At 43.9% G+C, this 25,000-nt stretch overlaps 1 protein-coding gene across 8 annotated transcripts in view; it reads left to right on the top strand.

Annotated features, from left to right (window-relative positions):
* The window catches only part of LOC134070816 (bromodomain adjacent to zinc finger domain protein 2B-like), a 151,074-nt gene that overhangs the window by 66,267 nt on the left and 59,807 nt on the right, over positions 1 to 25,000 (top strand). For 5 of the 8 annotated variants that reach the window (XM_062527267.1, XM_062527272.1, XM_062527269.1 and 2 more), the window contains 12 exons: positions 3,904 to 4,089; positions 7,785 to 7,940; positions 9,606 to 9,805; positions 10,167 to 10,373; positions 11,100 to 11,621; positions 13,126 to 13,903; positions 14,184 to 14,477; positions 15,824 to 15,884; positions 16,380 to 16,488; positions 16,938 to 17,039; positions 17,990 to 18,236; positions 24,930 to 25,000. The exon at positions 24,930 to 25,000 is cut by the window's right edge and continues 22 nt beyond it. In XM_062527267.1, coding sequence (XP_062383251.1) covers positions 3,904 to 4,089; positions 7,785 to 7,940; positions 9,606 to 9,805; positions 10,167 to 10,373; positions 11,100 to 11,621; positions 13,126 to 13,903; positions 14,184 to 14,477; positions 15,824 to 15,884; positions 16,380 to 16,488; positions 16,938 to 17,039; positions 17,990 to 18,236; positions 24,930 to 25,000 — 2,933 coding nt within the window. The remainder of the gene's footprint in view (positions 1 to 3,903; positions 4,090 to 7,784; positions 7,941 to 9,605; positions 9,806 to 10,166; positions 10,374 to 11,099; positions 11,622 to 13,125; positions 13,904 to 14,183; positions 14,478 to 15,823; positions 15,885 to 16,379; positions 16,489 to 16,937; positions 17,040 to 17,989; positions 18,237 to 24,929) is intronic. The other 3 variants (XM_062527271.1, XM_062527273.1, XM_062527275.1) reach the window with 1 other exon arrangement.

Below are 25,000 nucleotides of genomic sequence, written 5' to 3' on the forward strand. Positions count from 1 at the left end.
CACTTACGTATACACCTGAAAACACATGCACAGAAAGCAGAGCACCAATCGGTCTGAACCTTACAGTAACACTACAAATAGGCCTCCAGTAAGCCATTTTGAGAACTTTGCAAGCATGGAGACAATTCATATATCAAAAGTTGTATACCTGCCCCCTTACAGCCCCTAAATGCAATTGAGGAAATAGTTCTGCATGGTGGTGGAAAGTAAATGATCGCCAACCACACGCCCGCATACCTCTTCTGCAGGCAATGTGGCAAGAGGCATGTGGAGACATTGGGGATCAATCCCCCCCATTGTATGTGTGTATGATATTGCACCCCCCCCCCCAGCCCCCACCACATACACACCACACACTCACATGCACATATACACACACACACACACACACACACACACACACACTCACACGCACATGTACACGCACACAGACATACACAGACACAGACACAGACACACACATACACACACACACACACACACACACACACACACACACGCAAAACCAATATATATGTTGTTGTTTTTCTCAATTGCAAATGATCCAGTAATTTTTTTTTACTTTTGTTTTGTTGCTATATTTGACTAATACAAAAATAGAAACACAAAGACGGCAGTGTTTTCTATAAAGTGCATCAGTGTGTTACTGGTGATATGTTGGGTAATTCAAATGGTGCTTGTGTGTATAGTTTTGTTGCAAGAATTTAGTTTTTAGAAAGGAGTGTTATGTTTTTATTGCAGTGTTTCATTTTGGCATAGATGTGAGTTGTTTATCCCCAAGTGCTATGTGTTATATAGCTGTGTGTAGAGTTTTGAAATAATGAGCCAAATTCTGCAAAACGTGTGTAAGCAATAGGCAAAAACTGTAGTAGATTGTGTGATCACTGTTACGATTTCTCTGAAGATGCATAAAACATTGCCTCTTTGGAACTACAGTTTTTCTCGATTGTTTACACACATTTTCTGAAAGCATACCTCATACTCTCAGAACTCTACACACAAATCCAAAAACCCACAAACAATGGCCAAAACCCCTCAATCCTCTTGCAAAATGAAACTTAACCTTCAAAACAATGTCATTTCTCCAAAATGGTCTTTTTCACAATTAGGGTGACCACCTCCAGTCAGACAAAATGTGGGACAAATAGCACGGTAAAGTGGGACAATGTGGGACAGACGTAATAACTTTAAAAGTAAGATATATTGTCTATCTAATTTACTAAGCAACCTTTTTTAAACCTATCAACCAAAAGATTAAGACACTACCTAAAAGAATAAACACTAAGATTGCAACATCTCGTCTTTATTGGGACTATCAAAATAGTCAACTGTCCAAAGGACCAGGCTAAAAGAATGCTCTCAGCGAATCAAATTCACCTTAAAATACAAGACACACAAAAAATATTAGGCCTAACCTATTTAAGTTCAACAAAATATAAGGCCTAGTCTATGCAGGACAAAATGTTAAGGGTTTGCCTACAGAAAGTTTAACTATTTCAGTGCAAATAAGGTAAACCAGAATCTTTTTTGATAAGAACAGCCACATGACATTTTCTTAGCTATTTCAGAATCTGGAACAATTAGGCTACTAACTTTATGCAGTCGGCAGAGCAACATGAATGTGTGTGTGTGTGTGATGTAGGCTACTGTAGCCTACGGCATGATAGATGCTCGTCACTTTTCATCGATGCCGTTTGTCTCTCTGTTCGTTGTCTGTTGATTCGCAAGATAACTCAAAAAGTTATGGATGGAATTTTCAGGAAAGGTCTGAAATGACCCACGGAACAAACAATTAAATGGGAGTAATCCAGGAGGCGGTTATGTTTTTCTGTGGCCTAGGTCTGCGCTCTCGGAGTGTTTTTCTAGTTTTGTACAGTAGGACTCACTTGCACCATGTCGCTTCACATCGTATTCTTCACCATGCCCCAGAGAAAATCGCAAATGCAAAATGCTCTCTCTGCTTCGCCGTCTACAAGTCTTTGCCAAGAGTAGGCTATGTTGCGGTCCATTCTATTAAAAGTGCATCTTCTCTTTTTCATGGCCACACTGGCCATGGCTGCCTTACCTGACTGAAGAGCGCGCTCTCCAATTTGACATCTTTGACAACGTTGCGGAGGCGTTGGTGCACCAGGTGCGTCAATCAACAGTTTGATTGACGCACGACTCAGTCGATAACTACCGATTTTATTGCTTTCCTCTGAACTATTGGACAGAAGTTAACACTACGCCTATGAACGTATCTGTGTATTTATTTTCAATTGGCCAGGGTCGAATGAAAAAGCGGGACAGATGCTCAATTTGCGTGAGGCGGGACAAAGGGTAAAATTGCTGTACAGTACAACGTAAAGCGGGACAGGTGGTCACCCTATTCACAATTCCCATAATATGTAGCTCATGCACCAACCTCCTGAACCGATTCTGCTGAACTATAAGCACAATTTCTGCTTTACACTCAAATTGCAGTTCTATAACACACTGTTTTCAAAACACTACACACAATTCTCTGCATTAGACACAATTTTCATGACGAAAATCTCTTGTTTTCACAAAGAACACACTGCCATTCAAATTCAAAAGCTAACTGCCCTACCATGCACACTGACTCATCAGATGGGCAAACACCTGTCACACAGTTTTACAATTAGCAATCAGAGCTTTAGTATTACAGTAGTAGTAAAGACAGAGGCAGAGCCAGAGGAGTGAGAGTAAGAGGAGGAAGACGGGGAGGCCAAGGACCGTAATCTCTGATGAGATCCGAGCCACTAGAACATTGCAGTGCGGCGTATCAGTACAGTACAGTACCGTACAGTACAATACAGCTCAATGAGCACAGTAATACAGCATTGCCTGTGGGCTGTTCTGTATGACTTTACTGTAAAAATAAAGTATGTTTCAAGTTTTGGGGAAAGTATTCCTACTTTGTATTCCTACACAGTTTACAGTATTTTACTACTTGTTTGGCAGCTGAAAGATTACCAACAAAAGGGCTTCTGTCTCCTGAACAGGAAGCTGAAATAATCAGCATTGTCCTAGAAGAAAATGCCATAACATTACGGCAAATACAAAGAAAAATAATAGAAAACAATGAGATATTTAAAGATATTGATAGGGTAAGCATATCAACTTACTGTATCAGCGTATCTACTGTTTGTAGTACTGTTTGTAGTGTAACACTGAACAAAAAAAGGCCCAAGTCATTATGATGAATGGAGAAGTGTTTTCAATTCATCGCAGTGTTTTACACTGAGCACATCAGTGTTCAACTGGTCCTTAAAAATGTCTTGATAGGTAGAGTGTCATTTTGCACGAGAATTGTGGGGTTTTGCCCATTGTGTGTGTGTTTTTGGATTTGTGTGTAGAGTTTTGAGAGTATGAGGCATGTTTTCAGAAAATGTGTGTCAGCAATCGAGAAAAACTGTAAGGTGGTGTTCTGTTTTCTGTGCAAGTGTTTTCAAGGCTGTATGTAAGTGCCTGAAATTGCCAGATGAGTTGTGCATTTTGAAAAAGTGTTTTCCTAATGATAGCAGGAGATGTTGTTTTTGAGCAAAGTGTCTAATGTAAGAAAACGTGTGTAGCGTTTCGCAATAAGTGTGTTGCAGAATTGCAAACAAAGTGCAAAGTTGATAATGTGTTTAAGCTATGGTTTCACAGTGTTTACTAGTATGCTACAAGAAGTTTAAGTTTTGAAGCTTTGGTCTAAGCATGTGATTTTAGTGTGTAAGCAATAGGCAAAAACTGTAAAAGTAATAACACACCACAAAAGATTACAGATGTTCTGATAGCATTGTTTAGTAGAAGGGTAATGATGAGTTATGTATAACTCTCCCTCTCCCTACACCTTTTTTCACTGTCTCTCTTTCTGTGGCTCCTCTTCTTGCCCTTCACCCCTCTCTCCCTCCACAGGGTCCCTGTTTGGGGGTGGTGAGCAGGCGTTTGGGGGCTCCTCTATGGCCGGTGCCTTCCCTCTGCTGGGCCATCCTGCCTTTGGCCTGCTGTCTCCAGGCTCAGTGCGCCCCGAATTCGGTGGTCTAGGGGCCCTGGGGGTTACGGCAGCTCTGGCTGCACATCCGCAACTGGGAGCTTTCACAGGTGTGTGTGTGTGTGTGTGTGGGGGGGGGGGTTTGTATATTGTATACAAAGATTGTACACCCGCAACTGCACAGCTCCTTTTCTTCTTGGATTGAGTTGTGTGCTGTACTGTCTGTCTCTGATTATCTATACATGCTTTTTTTCTATTCGGTTATTAAAGGGATATTCCGCCATTTTTGGAAATACTCTCATTTCCCACCTCCCCTCGAGCAAAACAATCGAAATTAACCTTGTTCTCGTTCATCCAGCCATTCTGTGAGTCTGGCGATACAACTTTTAGCTTCAGCCTAGCATAGATCATTGAATCGGATTACCTGGCGTTTCTCTAGGCTGATTTGACATGGAACTACACCCTCATCTGGCGTAATAATCCAGGCAACTTGCAAACTACTGGCACTACTACTGCTTGTTGTCTATGGGGACTATTTTCAGATGCTGCGTACGATATCACTGCGCCTATGGTACGTTTGCAAGTTGCCTTGATTATTAGGCCAGATGAGAGTGTAGTTCCATGTCAAATCAGCCTAGAAAAACGCCAGGTTTCATTTTCAGTTGGTCTTATTGCACTTTCTAACTTGAGAGGAGACACGTTTTAAATGGGAAAATTACCAGAAATCTTAGTCACTTTTAAACATGAAGCTAGCAGGCGAGAAGCTAATGGTCTAATCCGATTCAATGATCTATGCTAGGCTGAAGCTAAAAGTTGTATCGCCAGACTCACAGAATGGCTGGATGAACGGGAACAAGGTAAATATCGATGGTTTTGCTCGAGGGGAGGTGGGAAATGAGCGTATTTCCAAAAATGGCGGAATATCCCTTTAAGTCCGACATTACGGGCCCAATAGCTTGTTTTGTGGAAAAACGCTTACTAGCGCAGCCAGACAGTTTTTGCAACTTGTAAACTTTGTCATCATCACCTCCGTTTTAGCTTTAACTTTTACAGAGCTATTGCTGTAACTGCGCAGCCAGATGACATGTTCAAGAGTAACGTCGTCCAGGCTTCTGCGAAAAATAGGATTTGATTAGGTAGACAATTTTCTTACAGTAAAGGCTACTCAGAATACCGGGAAATCCCATTATTACATCATCACTTAATAACCTACATAATCATCAGACATTTTATGGAAATTTCTGTCTGTGTGTGTCTGTGTGTATTTTGTGATTGGTTTTGTGACATGGGGATACACGTTTATGAATCTCTATCTATCTTTTCATCTGGTTTTGTGCGTGTGCGTGTGTGTGCGTGTGTGTGTGTGTGTGTGTTTCCATGGAAAACTCAAGATGTTGCAGCAGTGTAGTCATGCCTCTCCTGTTACAGTAGAGAGCTGATGGGTTGGCCACTTTTTCCACATGGGACCCTCACAGAAAAACTATGTCATCCTAGCCAACTCACCTACGCTTTACTATTTCTATACTTAGCTACTTTAACAAAAAAAGATTAAGAACAAAAAAAAACTAAACTCTTCACATGGAGACACTGCTAGCGCACTTGCGTTTGCCTCTATGTACTGAAGTTACAGTAGTCAGTTTAGGCTAATCAAAATAGTGCACTTTTAGTGGCCTATAAGCTATGTACTTGAAGTGAGCTGCTGTCTCTTAAGGGAAGTGTTTCTGCAGCTGTGGGTCAGGGCTGGAATGCTAGCCGAGCGTGTGATGAGGCCACAGCCTGTTTCAGACACAAGCCTTTACAGGGAAACACCCAGCAACAAGGGCACTCACATATGGAAGAATGGAGGGAGGGAGATGGGGGGGGGGGGGCACACAGAAGACAGTTGAGATGGAGGATCGGAGAAAGATAGGAAAGCAGCGGAGAATTTGATGGTGAGAGGTGAAGAGAGTAGAGTGATAAATCGAGAGCAAGGAGTCTGAATGAGAGGAGATGGAAGAAGAGAGAATTGAGTTTCTTTTCAAAAGAAATATCATCAGCCACCAGTTGAAGATAGGAGCTATCCCATGTCAGCCCAAAAGCTCCTCATTCCTTTCTTCTTCAATTTTTTGTCGGAGCTTGTATATTTCAAACAAATACTCAGGTGTTCAGGCAGACACACACATGCACACATACACATTCTGTACGTACACACACACACACACACACACACACACACACATACACACACACACACACACACACACACACACACACACACACACAAACACACACACACACACACACACACACACACACACACACACACACACACACACACACACACACACACACACACGGACACACATTCACTCTTAGTGATATAAGTGCTTTTTTCCCTGTGATTTTTGTGCCTATTTGAAATGACAGCAGGCAGACTTGAGGGAGAGACACAGCTGCACGGAGAACAGCAGAAACACAGGATAATTATGTCGCCGTGTGATACAGGGACTTTTTTTCCCTCTAGTGGCAGTGGGGGTGTTTGAGTTTGTGTGTGTGCACGCGTGTGTGTGTGGGTGTAATATGTAGAGTCTGTGTGTGCGTGCCTGCGTGCCTGCGTGTATGTGTGTGTGTGTGCGTGTGTGCATATTATGTGTGAGTTTTTATACACTGGTGTGGATATGTGTGTGGTTTACTTTTATGTGTGTGTGTGTGTGTGTGTGTGTGTGTGTGTGTGTGTGTGTGTATGTGTGTGTGTTCCTTACTGCCAGGAAGAGCTTGTTGAGACGCTCCCCTTGTGTAAAAGTCACAAACGAGAGGCAGCTTCATCAAAATGTGTTTCCTGTTGGAATTAAATTAGCCTTGCGTGGCTGAGAATGTTATTCTGTGTGTGTGTGTGTGTGTGTGTGTGTGTGTGTGTGTGTGTGTGTGTGTGTGTGTGTGTGTGTGTGCATGTGTGTGTGTGTGTGTGTGTGTGTGTGTGTGTGTTTGTCTGTGTTTGTCTGTGTGTGTGTGTGTGTGTTCATCTATCACAGGCCATCTCAGGAGGCCTCTCAAACATCCGATTTCCCAGTGTGGGAACCAGATTTGACTATTTATAGGGCTGAGCTGCAAGTTGCCAACAAAATATCTCACACAAAGTGAATTCCGCTGTAGATAATTTAGCGTCACTGGAGTTATTATGATCTTTGTCAGAGACAGAGTTGTGCCAGACAGTAGCAGCACAGAGGAAACGCTCCGTCAGATACCCTAGTCCTCCAGTAATCATGCAGACGTTTCCTTTGATCTGGAGAGACTATTCTGCTAGTGCTTATGTTTGATATTGTTAGTGTGTACAGTGTGTACATGTGCACGCGTAACCCAAGCTACATGCTGTGCTTTGAAGATTTTGTCTTTACTTCCTGTGCTCAGTTGGTATGAGGGCATTCACCTTTCTGTAGCTACTGTTAAGGCTATAGAAAGTACACATGTCCTTCATTGCATGGATCATTTGTTGTATCGCATTTTTTTCTGTTTGGAGTCATTTGTCATATATTATTTGTGCACAGATAGTAGTACACTAATGTACAGACATGGAGTCCTGTAAGTGCAGCAGTTTTGCCATTGGACTGGACTAGTGCAGAGCCCGTAGATATGGCATTTTTTGTTCGTAATTTGGCACTGCACACACTCGTGCCATTAGAATGACACCCACCAAATTTGAGAGCTGTCGGTTCGAGAGTTATGCTTTGAACAGACAGACAGACAGAGTGACACACAGACAGACGCTCCTTGCATTAATAGATAGATGTGCTGTAAATGAGACTGTGATGCTGTCTTTCCTCTCCAGAATGGTGGAGAGCCACGGAGGCCCACGGCCACACGCCGGCTGCCTTCTTCCCCCCCTTCCTGGGCCTGCCACACCTCTTCGCCCCTCCTCTGCAGAACCATGAGGCCAGTCCCTACCAGTCCCGCACACCCAGCAAGAGAAGCCGGACCCCCAAGGGTGAGACACCCCACTTCCCCCTCACTACTCCAGCCATCCTACTGCACACCTCACTCTCACTGTTTTAACCACATTCTGTGCTTACGCTCTCTCCTAATCTTTCTTTTCTTTCTTTATCTCTTTTGTATAGATTTTGTGCATTTTTCTCCTATTTGTGAGTACATGTCACAAAGGACCTCTCTCTCTCTATCTCTCTCTCCCTCCTTCCCTCTCTTCCTCAGTAAGCTCATTAATGGTGTCAACCTCATGGACAGTGTTGGTAAACAGAGGCTGAGCTCTACAGTAACTGTGTGTGTGTGTGTGTGTGTGTGTGCGTGTGTGTGCGCACGCACATTAGTAAGCATGTGTGTGTATCTTATGTGCATATGTGTACTTGTATAAATGTGGGGACCGCAGCACTGTTCTACATAGTGGATGCTAATGACATAGCATCTGTTTCTGGCTGCGTCATGCATAATATTCAACAGGGCCATGAATAATTCACCAGATTTAAAAACTCAGGTCTGTTACAGGCGAACAATCCGCTCCTATTAAACACAGTCCAAGACATCTACAGTGCAGTGTGTGTGTGTGTGTGTGTGTGTGTGTGTGTGTGTGTGTGTTGGGGGATAGTCCTCTGTAAGACAGTAATGCAGAGATTACTGTCTGTTTTTGTGCTTTAAACACAGAGGGGAAATATAAAGGGGTGTCATAGCTTTCATGTGGGCAGGCACTATAGCTTTGAAATAAATCAGCTTTGTGACACGGCGGCTGATTTTGGCACCCTTCAACACGCCACTGTTTCATTTCATCTCGTAAATGTCACATTTATTCTCCCAATACATATCCAGCACCTAATCCTCATTTAGCTGCCATGTAGAACTCTGTAATGACATCACTTTGTGTAATCTCATCGTAGACTATCAAAATCTCGGCTGATTTTTCTAGCAGCTCTTTAGCTCAGGTCAGGTGAGGTGATTGTCACAAACTTCTTCATTGAGTTTTTAAGGAAAAATAGAGAATTGATGGAGGAGCCACATGAAAGGACTAACTTGTTTCGTCTGTTGTTGCGCCTCTTAAAGGGATTATCCGGAGTAAAATGCACTTTAGATCAATTTACGGATGATTGGGAGTACATACGTTGAATTGACGTCAAATCATGTCATTCGGATGTGTTTTGAGAGAGTTCGATTTTACCGTTTTTAGCCAAAAACTCGTTAGCCTGGAAGTGAACCGGGCATGTCCTTTCGCCGCTACAAAGCGGTATTTTTATACCTCTTCTACTGTTCCAAACAACATTACACTGACGTGGTAGTGAGTAGAGGGTCCCTAAAACCAAACCGAAGTATCCCGAGATCTTTATGTGGTCGAATAGAGAGTCCAGAATGAATTTAATCAAGCCAGTACCTTTCCGGAAATGTTGCTGCTGCAGCTGGGGAACGCTTTAGCAACACTTCAACAACATTTCCGGAAAGGTACTGACTCGATTAAATTCATAAAAAGGGTAAAATCGAACTTTCTCAAAACACATTCGAATTACATGATTTGATGGCAACTCAACGTATGTACTCCCAATCATCCGTATATTGATCTAAAGTGCATTTTACTCCAGATAATCCCTTTAACGTGGAAGCGACACATGAGGTGTGTGATGTGTCTGGTGACTGGTCTCCTTACTCTCTGCAGGTGTGAATGGTGAGGTCAACGGCAGCGTGGTCTCCTCCTCCTCGGGCCCAGGCAAAGGGAGCATCAGCGTCACCCCATCCTCAGCGGCTCAAGGGTCCCCGGGCTCCAAACCTCGCGCCCACAAGAGCAGCCCCCACAACAGCAGCACAGCTACAGCAGAGGTGCTGGACAAGACCAGCGGGCAGAAGCCCAAAGAGAAGGTGAGTTGGAGGAGTCATAGGCCTGAGCGCTCCCCCTCTCCCCACTGTGGACTATGATGGACAACCACAATGCAGTAATGGTGTTCTTGACTTAGCAAATTATTTTTGTGTACTTCCTTAACTAAGGCTAGATGTGAGGGCAGTTGCAAACTTTCTCATTCCTTGAACTAAACACGTACATGATTACAGTGTGCTTGGGGCTGTCAAACTGATATGGAAATTTAGGAATTGGGATAAATATTGCCAAGCTGCAAGTTAGATGACATAGTACACTGTTCCCCATACTATACTGTATTGTAATTGGATGTCTTGTCTTGGTCTGTGAAGTTGAGATTGAGTTTGTGCTGCTCTGGTGTTGCAGAAGCCTCGTAAAAAGGCTGGCACAGGCTCAGCCGTGAGTGACAGCGAATCAGGCTCCTCGGACAGTGACCTCGATGGGGTGAGCAGCAGCGACCTAGATGACTTGGGTGAGGAAGATGAGGATGACGATGAAGAGGACGATGATGACCAGAGCAAAGAGAGCGATGAGTCAGACTCTGAGAAAGAGAGGCAGAAGAAGAAGGCAAAGGTGAACTCAATAGTTAAAGGAATATCCCACCGTTTTTTCATATTAAACTACATTATTCCCTTAATTAAGACGAGTTGATACATACCTCTCGCATTTCAATGTGTGCACTCAGTGGCTCTGGTGCGCAGTGCTACTTTGATAGCACTTAGCTAGCCCAGTTCATTCATTTGGATCCAAACAGAGATGAAGTTAGTAGTGACCCAACACCTCCACGTTTTCCCTATTGAAATACAGTTGCACGACCAAGTATGGTGAGAAATAATACGTGGCACTTTTCTAAGCGGGTAAGAAGGATACCTATACTGTGTGTCAACTCGTCTTAGTTAAGGGAATAACATAGTTAAAAAACGGTGGCGTGTTCCTTTAATGTACTGAATCTTGTTTATTCAGTTTATCCCTGTATCTTCAGACAACTGATAGATTAATCACTTTTAACATTTGTATGCCGGTATAATCAGTCAGTTCATTTGGAACTGATTAGATTAGGAACTTAGACAGACAGACCCATTTTTTTGTAGGATGAGTAGTGGTGAAGATGTCCTGAATTATTCTTGCACAGTAAGTTATTCTTTCACATTTAGTCCCAGCATCTTCAAATTTAAAGTTGATGAGATCAGTCACTTTGGTTCTTAAACCGTCTTCTTCATCTTCTATTTGTGGAGACGTTTAGATGATTTTGCCTGCCTGCTGACTGACTGACCAGTTCCACTGTTCTTCTGCCTGTAGCTACTAACCCCTACCTCTGGGCTGAAGAAAGACAAATCCAAATCTTCCAAAGCCCTGGATCCCCCCACACTGCTCCCCTCCTCCCCACCGCTCCCCCTCCCCCCAGCCCACACCAGTGTGATCCAGGCCATAGGGCTGGCAGCCAGCACTAAGCCCCTTGCCCTGGTGGCCCACCCGAGGGGTTGCGGCGAGGGCTCCCCGAAAAAACAACAGCCGCCACTGGCCGCCTCGCCCCAGCATCCAACCTCGGCCACGTCCCCCTCGCCGTCTTCCTCAGCCAAGCCTCGGCCCTCGTCTCCGCAGCACGCACCGCTCTCGCTCTGCTCATCGCCCAAGCCACTGTCAGTGCCGTCTCCGCCGCGGCTCATGCCCCACTCCTCGTCCCCAAAGCCGCCCTCCCTCTCCCCCTCGCCGCTGCCCCCAACCAAGGCCAAGCCGCAAAAGCCCTCGCTGGAGGCCACCGCCAGTCGGAAGCTTCTGGAAGCATCGCTGGCTCACCTCACCCAGTTCCGCTTCAAACAGGTAGGATTGGCAGTGACTGGGCTGGCTTGACTGTGTGTGTGTGTGTGTGTGTGTGTGTGTGTGTGTGCGTGTGTGTGCGTGTGTCCTTGTGATTACTTGAATATGTGTGGGGAATTGTGGGCTTGTGTGATTGTGTTTATATGTCTAGGCAACTACATGTGTGTGTGTGTGTGTGTGTGTGTGTGTGTGTGTGTGTGTGTGTGTGTGTGTGTGTGTGTGACTACAACATCTCCAGGCCTGTAGTTCTGGCAGGCAGTCAGTCAGACACAGAGAGAATGTTACGAGTGCGGTTTGAGGGGAGAAAAAAAGCAAAATAAAGAGTTTATAAAGGTTTTAAATGTAACGCCACATTTAGTTTCAGAGCTGTTAAAAACGAGCCTCTCGCCACTGTTTCCACCCAAACAGCCACCATTCTTTCCACTTTAGCTGCATTTTTAGTCTATTCATATTCACCATCTGTCTCTTTTTATTGACTCCATTTTCTGCAAAGGTCACAATGCAAGAGAGAAAGGGACATAGAAAGAGAGAGGAGGAGAGAGAGAATCCCTCCCTCTCTTATCTAAGGTTGATAGAGTTCCCTGCTGTGTAGCCTGCATTGCTAAATGAAAGCGACAATGCCATCAGCTTTATTGGAATTACTTGTGCAAAGCTGACAAGCAATTAACTCGCAACTTCTTACAAAGACACTTTCTTTGTTTTTCTTTTTTTTAAATCTGAGGACCAACTCGAGCTCTCTTTTCTTTAGCTCCCTTCTCTCTAGCTGTGAAATTAATGCTAGGATTTAGTGAATTAAAAATAAAACCCCAAAAAAACAAGTTTTGTTTGAGCTCGGAGTTATTTTAATAGAATTATAGAATAGTTAAATTATGGATGTATTTGGAGAGGCTCTTTCTGAGCTGTAACTGTACAGTCTGACTGTAAGCATGAATGTATTCAAATGTGTTCAGATTATTGACCTGGAACAAGGTCTCTCTGTGTTTTTGTATCTGCATATGTGTGGCATGTGTCCCTTTGTGTGTGTGTGTGTGTGTGTGTGTGTTAACGCAGGCACACACACAGTTCCAAACCCTACATGTTGCCTTGCCATAATTCAGCAGTGCATGTGAAGCGCAATATTAGGACCTCTCTCTTGCTCTTTCTCCCTTCATCCCTCCTTTTCTCTTTCAGGGCACACAATCAATCCTCTTTTCAGTGCATTTGACTTAACACAATGCCCTAAATGATTTCTTCTGCTGGGCAGCCATTGTTTCCCAGACTGGGTGATTAAGACACAATGAGGCTGTGTGTGTGTGTGTGTGTGTGTGTGTGTGTGTGTGTGAGAGAGAGAGAGTGTGTGTGAGTGTGTGAGAGATAGCGTGTGAGGGCATTGTGCTTTATAGCACTTCCACCACCAACAATGATGCAGGGCGACAGCCGGTGCAATGACGTGATTCTCTGTCTGTGTCCTCCTCTCCCCCACCTTCACTGTCTGTCTCTCTATGTCTTTCTCCTTTCCCTCTTCTAGTCTTTTCTCTCTCAGGAGCAGGCCTTCCCTCTCCCCCTGAAAAGGCAGTCGGGCTCCTCCAAGAGCAGTAGGAGGTCAGGTGTCCACTCCTCATCACCATCGCCTTCCTCCTCTTCCTCCTCCACCTCCTCCTCGCTCCCCCCTCCCAAACTCACCCCTGAAGCCACCAGTGCCCGCACCAAGCCCCCTCCAGAGGTCCCGGGCCTCCTACTGCCCCCAAGCCTGCTGGGCCTGCACCCGCCTAACGGGGTCATCCAGCACCCCCCCACCCAGGACGCCCCGTTGGCCCTCACCACCAAGCCCCGCACCCCCAGCAGCATCCAGCAGCCCAGCCAGCAGGGGGCCTCTCCGTACGCCCCCGCACCGGTCTCTGACACCTCCCTGCCAGTTAACCTCAGCACAGGGAGTGGTCGCACCCAACCGCCGCCAGCTACCCTGTCCTCCTCCTCCTCCTCCTCCTCGGCGACAGCCGTAGGGACCCTCCAGAATAGCACCCCTCTAGCAGCTCCTGCGGCCCCCGGCGAGGGGGGTCGAGCCCGGGGGCCACGCAAGAGCAAGACCCCCAAAGCACTGGCGGCCTGGAAGGGCAGCGGTCAGAACCACCTGGCCCAGTCACTGGTAGACCTGTTCCAGCACGGGGCGCAGGCCGAGGGGAGCGAGCCAGCGGCGGCCAGCAGCAAGGACTCGGATGACTCTGGAGACTCGGATGACGACGAGGACGACGACTTGTTGGACGAAGAGGACGAAGATGAGGAGGATTCTGATGACAGCCTCTCAGGTAAGACTGACACCTACTCATGCTCTCAAGCTCCCCACATCAAAGATGAGGCATAGATGCGATGCATACAAGCTGTTTTCATTTTCTGAAGCAATGAAGGGATGATAACAACATTTTAAATATGACTATGAACTAAGATGACTTTTTAGGGATTAATCAGTGGTTGGTTTCACTTTCAATAAAGTAATTTATCTTTCCTTCCCTTGTCTCTCATCCCTCTTTCTTTTCTCCTCTTCTGCACTCATTCCCATCTCCTCCATCTGTCCTCCCTCCCTCTCAGAGTCTGACAGTAACTCTGACGGGGATCTAAATGGCTCGGAGAAGAAGAGGAAGAAGAAGAGCGGTGCTAGTGGAGCCGTGGGCTCCCTGGAGGGAGAGAAGACCCCGCTCAAGCTCACCACCAAGAGCCGCGCCTCGTCCTCGGCCAATCACGGCCTCTCCGACTGCTCGCCACTCAACCTGCAGGTCATCAAGCCCACCGGCGTGGCCACACCCACCATTGTGACCAACGCGGGCACTCTGGCCTATCACAGCTCTCCGTCCTCCTCCTACTCCGTGGGGAGCACGCCCCCAGGTATGGAGAGTTTGTTTGGGGCTCACCTGCAAAAAGGGGCTGATGGGAGAAAATGCAACAAACAATATCAACAAGTCAGAGTGCAAGGACGCAGGGTAACCTGTTTAGTAAGCACATGCTTAATGTGACTGTGTGCTGTGTGTGTGTGTGTGTGTGTGTGTGTGTGTGCGACGTGTGTAGGGGCTAAGTCTCCTGCTGTCTGTATGCTGCAGTGTCATCTCCTGTGGTGCCTGGTGTGCACCTGCTGGGAGATGGAAGGGAGGGTTGATTGGGTTGGCATTGAGGGGAGGTCGTTCCTCTGCCTGTGACTCTCCTTTACCTTTTCGCTGTCTCTCTCCCTCTCTCTCTCTGTCCCCTGCTCTCTCTCTGCACTGTTCTTCATGTATCATCAAATTCAATTATCTTTTCTTCTCCATATACCCTGGTAACCTTTCCAAGTTTCTTTTTCCTCCCCTGTCATTTTTTTTGTTCTTTCTGTTCCTGAATCATCCTCTTCTTTGCCCTCTGTCTCTGTTTCTCTTTCATCTTTCCATTATTCTCTCCTCTCTCTATCTTTCACCATCCCTCCATCTCTATGCTCATGCCATGAGAATGGGGAATAAAAAGTGCAAGAGTGGTATGTAGCTGGTGGGGCCTGGCGGGTCCCAGTGGTCTGCTTCTGCAGGCGGCTCTTAACAGCATTACAGGGCAGTCATGGTGGGAAGAGGACCTGTACTGGCCTTAATGGGAGCCAAAAAGCTCTGGGCCACTGGGGTTAGCCACAGGAGCCAATCAAGAGAACGGGTTGAGTTTTGTGTGTGTATGCGTGTGCGTATGCGTGCATGTGTGTGTGTGTGTGTGTGTGTGTGTGTGTGTGTGTGTGCGTGTGTGGTTGACTATTTATTATTTTATATTGAATTTACCCTTGTGGATCAATAAAGTATCTATCTATCTATCTACGTATCTATCTATCTATTTTACATTTGAAGATTGAGGGATCTTTTGTTGATTGATGAGGGTTGTATATGTGCATTTTTGAGTGTGCATTTGTGTGGGTGTGTGTGGGTGTGTTGGTGTGTTTGACTCTGTATTTATTGTATGTTAGGAGATTGGGGGATGTTTTGTAGTATGATACCCTTCGTTGTGTGTGCTTGTGTGTGTAACAAATGTGCATTTGTGTGTGTGTGTGTGTGTGTGTGTGTGTGTGAGTGTGTGTGTGTGTGTGTGTGTGTGTGTGTGTGTGTGTGTGTGTGTGTGTGTGTTTGTGACTGCCTGGTTATGCTGTTTGCCACTGAGGCTTTGTGTGTGTGTGTGTGTGTGTGTGTGAGAGAGAGAGAGAGAGAGTAACCAGCTTGTGTTCCCTGTAGGCTCTGCAAAGAGGAAGAGGGTGATTAGTGAGGAGGAGCTGCAAATTCCTCTTGAGATGGGGTATGTTTTCACACACACACACACACACACACACACACACACACACACACACACACACACACACACACACACACACACACACACACAGAGAGAGAGAGATGAAGGGGTAGACAAATGCACACACATACACTTTCTCTCTTTCTCTTCAGGCCATGGGCCTGCAGCTTGTGTTCTCTAACTGCTGTTTAATGATCAGTCTGCATTTGATTGACACTCTCAAGGCCATGAATTTTCGCCTCTGGGTTTGAAGGATTCTTCGGCGCTATTTTCTGCCTCTCTGCAACGAGGAGCCGTGCTCGTGACTAAATGGCCTGACATTCTCTCCCTATCAGTATTATTAACCTCAGAACTGCCAGCACCATCCAATAGGACCGAGCTGGCGGCTACTCTTGATAAACATAATGAACACAAGGAAAGAAAATAAAAGAAAATACACCACCTCTGTCAGACTAACCTATTTTCTCTCCCCACCTCAAACACTCCTTTAAACCTCAGCTGGCAGCGAGAGACACGGATCAAGATGGCAGGGGGTCGTCTCCAGGGCGACGTGGCTTATTACGCACCCTGTGGCAAACGGCTGCGACAGTACCCTGACGTGGTGAAGGTAAACCCTCCCGACTTTTTTTTTGCTCACCCCGTGTTAATGGCTTGCACAGCCCCCCCACCCACCACCAAACCTCCACTCTCACCTGACACCTCAAGCACTTCCTGTACCCAACCTCCCACCCAACTACCCCCCCCCCCCCCCAGCACCACCACTGCTTTATTCAGAATACTTCTCCAACCTCACCCTCCTAGCGCAAAACCCTGTAACATTGGTTAGACTAATTTGGTAGAGCCAGAGTCTTGTAGCGTGTAAGTTGGCACTGTAGGCCACTTTGCCATTAGCAGTGTACTTGGTATTCAGTGTGCAGTATGCAGTATGCAGTATGCAGTAGTGACCAGTGTGGTCAGCTTTTACGCACCGCTTGAAGGTTGCTTTCACGTGTCCTACTTTGGAAGCTGCTCTCTGATCGCCTGTTCTCACCAACACCATTATTCTCTCTTCTGTAGTATCTATCCAGAAATGGAATAGCTGACATCACACGAGATAATTTTAGCTTCAGTGCAAAAATAAGGGTTGGTGACTTCTATGAAGCCAGAGATGGACCCCAGGTGACTGTTTTTCATCTCTTATTTATTTTCCACTCCTGCCCTCTATCAGACTATCCATCTCTCTCTCTCTCTCTCTCTCTCTCTCTCTCTCTCTCTCTCCCTCTCTTTCTGTCTTTTCTTCCTGTGTTCTCCATCTTCCTGTGTAGTTCTCTTTCTCTCTCTTCATCTAGAATCAGTTGGGCATATTGTGGGTATTGACTGAGAGACAGTTAGCTTCTGGTCCCTTGTTCCAGTCTAATGAATGAATGCACATGGAATAATCAGTTCCCATTACTTCCACAGGTTGTTTGTCAACGCCTTGCCTGTTTGTTCCCCCCGTACATGCTGCCATTTCTTCAGGCAGATAAGAGTAGAGCAGACAGAAGCAGGCTCAGAGATTAGCATCGCACAACACACTTCAGCTCAGCCGCCTGTGCTCTTTTACAGGCTGCAGATTGATTTTCTCTCTCTCTCTCTCTCTCATTCTCTTTCTCTCTCTCCTCTCTCTTTCTCTCTCTCTCTCTGTGTCCCTCTCTTTCTATCTATCTCACTATCTCGCTGTGATAACAAGTTGAAATGAAGGATGAGGTCAGAGAGGAGCAAAGAGAAGAGACAGAAATGACTCATTAAAAGAGCAGATAGATTTGGAGAGAAGGGGAATGGTAGTCTCTCAGGTCTGAGCAGCTAGTGATCACACACACACCTAGCATGTGTGAACGGAGGGGGCTGTGGAAGGCAGAAATGCAGACAGAAACCTGGACACACAAAGCAGGGCTACAGTGAGATGGACTCAACTGAGAGACAGACAGAAATCCAGGCAGCTCTATAGACCGACCCAGATAGCATAGAGATCAACAGAGACAGATAGGGGGACTTTGTTCTTTAAGGCCATCTAACGTGCCACCTTCCCTCCTCACCCCCTCTCTCCACACCCCCAACACCCCCTTCCTCCTCCACCTTGCCCTCCCCAGGGTCTGCAGTGGTGCCTGCTGAAGGACGAGGAGGTCATCCCCCGCCTGCTGGCCATGGAGGGTCGGCGCGGGCGCCCCCCCAACTCTGAGCGGCTGCAGCGGCCGGCCGAGGAGGGCTCAGGCTCAGGGTCTGGAGGGGGGTCCGGCGGGGGATCACGGCGCCGCAAGGGGCGCCCACCTAACGTGGGCGAGGCCGACTTCCCCAGCCCCTCTGAGGCCAAGCTGCTGCGCAAGCTGGAGGCACAGGGTGAGAGACAGAGAGAGACACAGAGCCAGAGAGAGGGAGAACAGCTCCACTATCACTGCCCTGCTGATTATACTGAGACACTGCACCACCACCAACACTGTAGACTTGTCACTACAGTGAACTTAAATATTGTGAAATAAATCTAAAACTGATAGGAATGTTGAGGTAACACTTTGGCTGTGAGGTGATTAAATAAATTAGTGACAAAGTAAGTCTCACACTAAACATTAGGGTAACACTTTACTTGACGGGTTCATTCATAACACATTCATAGCAGCTGTCATGAACTGCACATGAAGCATTCATGACTGATTCATGAAACATGACCCAACATTCGGTAACACTTTATTTGAAGGGGTCTACATAAGGGTGTCATGTAACCGTCATAAGAATGACATGACACATGTCATGCACATTAATGACACATTATTGACGTTTATGACTGTTGTCATAATGTGTCATTCGGTTTTTGTTATGTCAAGTTGACATTGTTTGGGCGTCATCATTATGACAACTTGACATTAGGCAAGATGACATTATCTGACTGCATCTTTGTCATGACAACTTGACATTAGGCAAGAAAATGTAATCCGTTTACAATATTGTCATGGCAACTTGACATATAATTGTGTTTGGCCTGACTTATTTTCTAGGTTTTTTAAGTGATGAGCCTGAACAATTAATTGGCTGTCATGACACCATTATAAATTGGTCATGAATACTTTTCTTGACCTCAACTACAGTGGTACAGTTTTGGTTTGTCATTAAGCTGTCACAAAGAACTATTACTGACCAAAATAGTTTTCTGACAGTGTCATGAATACTTACCTTTGACCTCAAGTAGGCTACAGTGAACCATCTGAGATGTTTCCTGAACATGTCATGAAGTGTCATTACATTGTCATGTAGGTTTCATTTTACATTTTTGGAACATTGAGTCTAATTTCAAGTATAACAACAACAAACACCATACTCAAGTCATGACTTCAAAGAGTTTATTTCAGCAATGAATTTTGCAAAACATATACATTGTAGTGCCTCGTTGCCATGGGTAGCTATCCTGAGTTCTTTAAAAACACCCTTAGCTTAGTGATCCCAGAATTATATGCAAATTCTATTTACTCTTATTTACACATTCATCACACACACATGCATTACACTCAATCTTCAATAGTTTTCAATAGGCTAACTTTCAGTTTCAGGTATTAAATGTAATACAACCAACATCCAAGCAAAACATGGTTTTCTTTTTAATTAAAATAAAATACCAAACCCTATACTATGGCCGGCAGTTATTAAGTAAATACATAAAAAACTAGAAAATGTAATTCCATGGAAGGAATTACCATTGCATGTTAATGCAAAAATGTTGCTGACTGTGTAAAACATTGTATTAGGCCTATAGTTAAAAAGACAACTAGGCTACACAGTAGAATAGATAAATAACAATAACCCAATTACAATTCCACTGAAATTACTTGGAAAGTCACATTTAAAAAGTGATTTATGAAAATGCATCAAAATTGTGGATATAGGCTATTTTGGAAAATAACTCTTTAAAAGACTGAAATGAAGTTGCCTACTTAAAACGAGTTGCAAGAGCTGACACTTTAGTAGCCCACAGTGACGACTGGTAGGATAGCTTACATAGCCTTCATATAGGCTACTAATGCAGGTTAAAAGTAGGCCATAGGCTAGATTTAGACACCATGGAACACGGAATACAATCTCAAACAACGCCAAACGATGATGCAGCAACAGGTAGGATATCTAGCAATGTAGGATATTTTATGTAGGATACACATATTAGCCTACAGGATGAGCTAGTATGTTCTTCGAAGTATTTCCAGGTGTGTGATTGTCCTAATAGGAATGTACAATACGCTGTTAACAAAGGTTTTTAATTTGTGAATGATGCCGAAAGTTTTAAATGATTGCCTGGCTGGCAAGTCCTATAGCTGAAACGACTAGCGTGCTAACAAACAAACGTGAAATGATAGCAATGCAGTTTGTACTAGAAACGATTGTAAGAAGGCTTGAACCTAAATCGTGCAACTAGTTGCTTGTAACTTGCTAGTAACTTGCTTGTTGTTAGCTAAATACAGTGTTTACGTTGACGTTAGGTTAGATTGTCTTTAGCTGTTGATAACGTTACCGAGAGCAAACCGGTTACTGTAACGATATAAACAAATCAAGTAAGGAGTAGCAGGAGACAAGACGATAACGTCCTGGTTTAGCCTACAGCAGTGGCATGGTAGAATGTTTTCATAGCTACAGCCTGGTGCAGCGGTGGCATTTGAATCAAAGATCCTTGATTACTGACAGCTGAGCACTGACGTAACAGTTAATCTTTACCGCCAAAGGGTCTCAACGTTAACTCTATGGGAATTTTAAAATCTTTTATCGTAAATATCTCAAAAAGTATAAAGTTCACAAATGTGAAAAATAATAGAACAAATCTCCGTTTCGAGACCTTTGTAGGAGTGCTTGAATGACGTCAAACGGTTCAGTGGTTCTAGAGCCTTTGATCGTTGATTTTGGTCGGAAGACAATAATAAGAAGAAGAACAGTGATAACAGTACATTGCATTTACATGCAATGTAATGAGTAGGCTATACCCAACAGTTGTCAGAGTTCGTGTAGCAGGCCTGTAACGTTGCTAGTGTGCGTTGAAGCCTAAAACCAAAACGGCTCTTTCACGCCACTCCAGCAGCGCAACAAAGAAAACTCAGCGTGTAGTATGTAATGGATGGACCAGATGGACAGACGTCTTCAGCGAGGCTTGTGGAGGTTCCGAGGATAAGTGGCCATGCAGGCTATCTCACGCAAAGTCAGTGGCATCGTGCTAGCAGCTAGCTAGGTCTTGCTGACTAGCTGAAGGCTTTATACTTGTGGGAAATTCTCGTCTCGAAGGTTTCACTTCCAACACAACTTCACCGTCTAGCAGTAATGTTTCAGTAAGCATTTTACCCACTAAACACGAAGGCTATATTTGTGTTAGGCTGCAGTAAACCTTTCCCGCTAAGCAGTCGTTCTCTCTTCTTCTCCCTGGTGTTGTTTCTTATTTCCTGATTAGGCTAGCAGCTACCCTTGACCTCTAGCTCAATTCTCATTGGCTCAAATAATACAAATGTAACATAAACTACACATTTCTATCCTTTTCACTTTTAGAATCAAAACATAATATCTTGACAACATTTCAGTAACTAGGAAATTATAAACAAAATATATTCATCTAAAGCAATGCATAACCATGAAATTGAATAAACATGACTTGCGTGCACAAGAGTCAACGTTTCCAGTAGGCTAGAGATGAATATATAATTATTTGTTTACAATTTCCTAGTTACTGAAATGTTGTCAAGATATTATGTTTTGATTCTAAAAGTGAAAAAGATAGAAATGTGTAGTTTATGTTACATTTGTATTATTTGAGCCAATGAGAATTGAGCTAGAGGTCAAGGGTAATCAGGAAATAAGAAACAACACCAGGGGAGAAGAAGAGAGAACGACTGCTGAGCGGGAAATGTTTACTGCAGCCTAACACAAATATAGCCTTTGTGTTTAGTGGGTAAAACGCTTACTGAAACATTACTGCTAGACGGTGAAGTTGTGTTGGAAGTGAAAACTTCGAGACGAGAATTTCCCACGAGTATAACGCCTTCACTAGTCAGCAAGACTTAGCTAGCTGCTAGCACGATGCCACTTGTCAATGACTTTGCGTGAGATAGCCTGCACGGCCACTTATCCTCGGAACCTCCACGAGCCTCGCTGAAGACGTCTGTCCATCTGGTCCATCCATTACATCTAGCCTACACCTGAGTTTTCTTTGTTGCGCTATTGGAGCTATGTGCTGGAGTGGCGTGAAAGAGCCGTTTTGGTTTTTAGGCTTCAACGCACACTAGCAACGTTACAGGCCTGCCACATGAACTCTGACAACTGGTTGGGTAGCCTAGGCTACTAATTTCTCATTTATTTACTTAATAACTGCCGGCCATAGTATAGGGTTTGGTATTTTATTTCAATTAAAGAGAAAACCATTGTTTGCTCGGATGTTGGTTGTATTAGGCTACATTTGATACCTGAAACTGAAAGTTAGCCTATTCAAAACTATTGAAGATTTAGTGTAATGCATGTGTGATGAATGTGTAAATAAGAGTAAATAGAATTTGCATATAATTGTGGGATCACTAAGCTAAGTGGTTGTATTTCACATAGAGGTGATGAATGAACACTTGGATTAATTTGTTTATTTAATATTTTAAAGAACTCAGGATAGCTACCCATGGCAACGAGGCGCTAAAATGTATTATGGTTTTGCAAGATTCATTGCTGAAATAAACTCTTTTAAGTCATAACTTGAGTATTGTGTTTGTTGTTATTATACTTGAAATTAGACTCAATGTTCAAGAAATGTAAAATGTACAGAAATAAAACCTACATGACAGTGTAATGACACTTCATGACATGTTCAGGAAACATCTCAGATGGTTCACTGTACTTGAGGTCAAAGGTAAGTATTCATGACACTGTCAGAAAACTATTTTGGTCAGTAATAGTTCTTTGTGACAACTTAATGACAAATCAAAACTGTACCACTGTAGTTGAGGTCAAGAAAAGTATTCATGACCAATTCATAATGGTGTCATGACAGCCAATTATTCAGGCTCATCACTTAAAAAACCTAGAAAATAAGTCAGGCCAAACACAGTTATATGTCAAGTTGTAATGACAATATTGTAAACGGATTACATTTTCTTGCCTAATGTCAAGTTGTCATGACAAAGATGCAGTCAGATAATGTCATCTTGCCTAATGTCAAGTTGTCATAATGATGATGCCCAAACAATGTCAACTTGACATAACAAAAACCGAATGACACATTATGACAACAGTCATAAACATCAATAATGTGTCATTAATGTGCATGACATGTGTCATGTCATTCTTATGACGGTTACATGACACCCTTATGTAGACCCCTTCAAATAAAGTGTTACCCAACATTCATACCAACACTTTCATGAATGTGGAAGACAAAACAATGAAAACATGTCAAAATAAAAGTCCAACAATCTAGTAATTCATATAAAGGGAATTATGAATCCTCTCCAGCGTTTGTAAACATCTCATGAATATTTTATGAAGTCTACTTCAAATGTCACTTTACTATACGAGTTGTGAAGTATTCATCATACTGGGAAGTGAACTAGCCATCTGTGGACCTCTGAATGGTTGGACATTCCTGTTTTATATATCTATATAGTCATTGGTGTAGACAATTATGCATTCTTCAGAGGTTACTATCATAAAATAAACAAACAGACAAACAAAAAACTAAATTCTCCTGGACACTGGCCTTTCCCGTTGACTAAGATGTGACATGATCAGGTTGGCTGAAACAAAAGACAGCAATGCTGCTTTGCGATTGTTGGAAGTTTTTGACGTCTTTGTCTTCCACATTCATGAAAGGGTTGGTATGAATGTTGAGTCATGTTTCATGAGACAGTCATGAATGCTTCATGTGCAGTTCATGACAGCTGTTATGAATGTGTTATGAATGAACCTGTCAAGTAAAGTGTTACCGTAATAGCCATATGTCGTCAATATTATGGCTATGGCTATGGCTATGGCTATGGCTATGGCTATGGTTATTTAGCAGACGCCTTTGTCCAAAGCGACATACAAATAAATAACAATACAAATTAAATTAACAGTGAACAATTACAAACTAGGGAGAATAGTAATATTATCAGTAAAACAATAATTTTAAGCACTAACCTAATGAGAAATAAAACAGTGAAATGAGAATAGCAATCAAATAAGTCACTCAGTTAATTATATATAATAATAATAATAACTAAAGCATGGTATGGCTAAATTTAAGGACAATAGCAAAATAAAATTCAAATTCTATCAATAGACAAATTATAACAAAACAATACTATTATACAAACCATAACACATCACAAACTCAAAGGACTAAGTGCATATTAAATAAATATGCCTTAAGACCCCTCTTAAAAGATCCAAAGCTGTTGCTGGAACGGAGAGCACTGGGCAACTCATTCCACCAACACGGAACCACTGAAGAATAGGATCTACAATTTGACCTAGCATGTATGGTTGGTCGACATAACAGACGTTATGATATAACAGATATTATAGTGTTACCAACATTAGCAACCATGATAGAATTGTATCAGTGGTAGGAGAATTGTATGACAGAGTGTATGCCACTTAATGTGCGTGTCAGAATGTTGATGTATACTGTATGGGCCTGTATCCACAAATTGGGTGTTTTTTTGCGCCGACAGCGACAATTTTCGATATAAAGTCTATGTAGTTCAGTGCTGAGCGCCCTCGGCAGAAAAAAGCCCTCGGCGCTGACTGTTTTGTCACTTCTCTTTAGGTTTTGGTAACATAGCAACAATAAACACTTGACCGAAGCGCCGAGAAAAGGAGGTTGAGGGCACTGTCAGTGTAAATAACGCGATTGGTGGACACAGCACCTATGTGTATGTTAGTGTGCGCTTACAGTAGGTACTGTAGGTGTTAAAGCGTGTGTATGCGTGCGTTTGGGTAGGTGTTAAAGTGTGTGTACTGTATGTGTATTATGTGTGTGTATGTTGGTGTTGTATGTTAATGTGCGTTTAGGTATGTGTTAAAGTGTGTGTATATATCGTCCTGCAGAAATTGCCCGGCAGGCAGCCCAGATGAAGCTGATGAGGAAACTGGAGAAGCAAGCCCTGGCCAGAGCCGCC

The sequence above is a fragment of the Sardina pilchardus genome, chromosome 23 (assembly GCF_963854185.1).
Source record: "Sardina pilchardus chromosome 23, fSarPil1.1, whole genome shotgun sequence".
NCBI lineage: Eukaryota > Metazoa > Chordata > Actinopteri > Clupeiformes > Clupeidae > Sardina > Sardina pilchardus.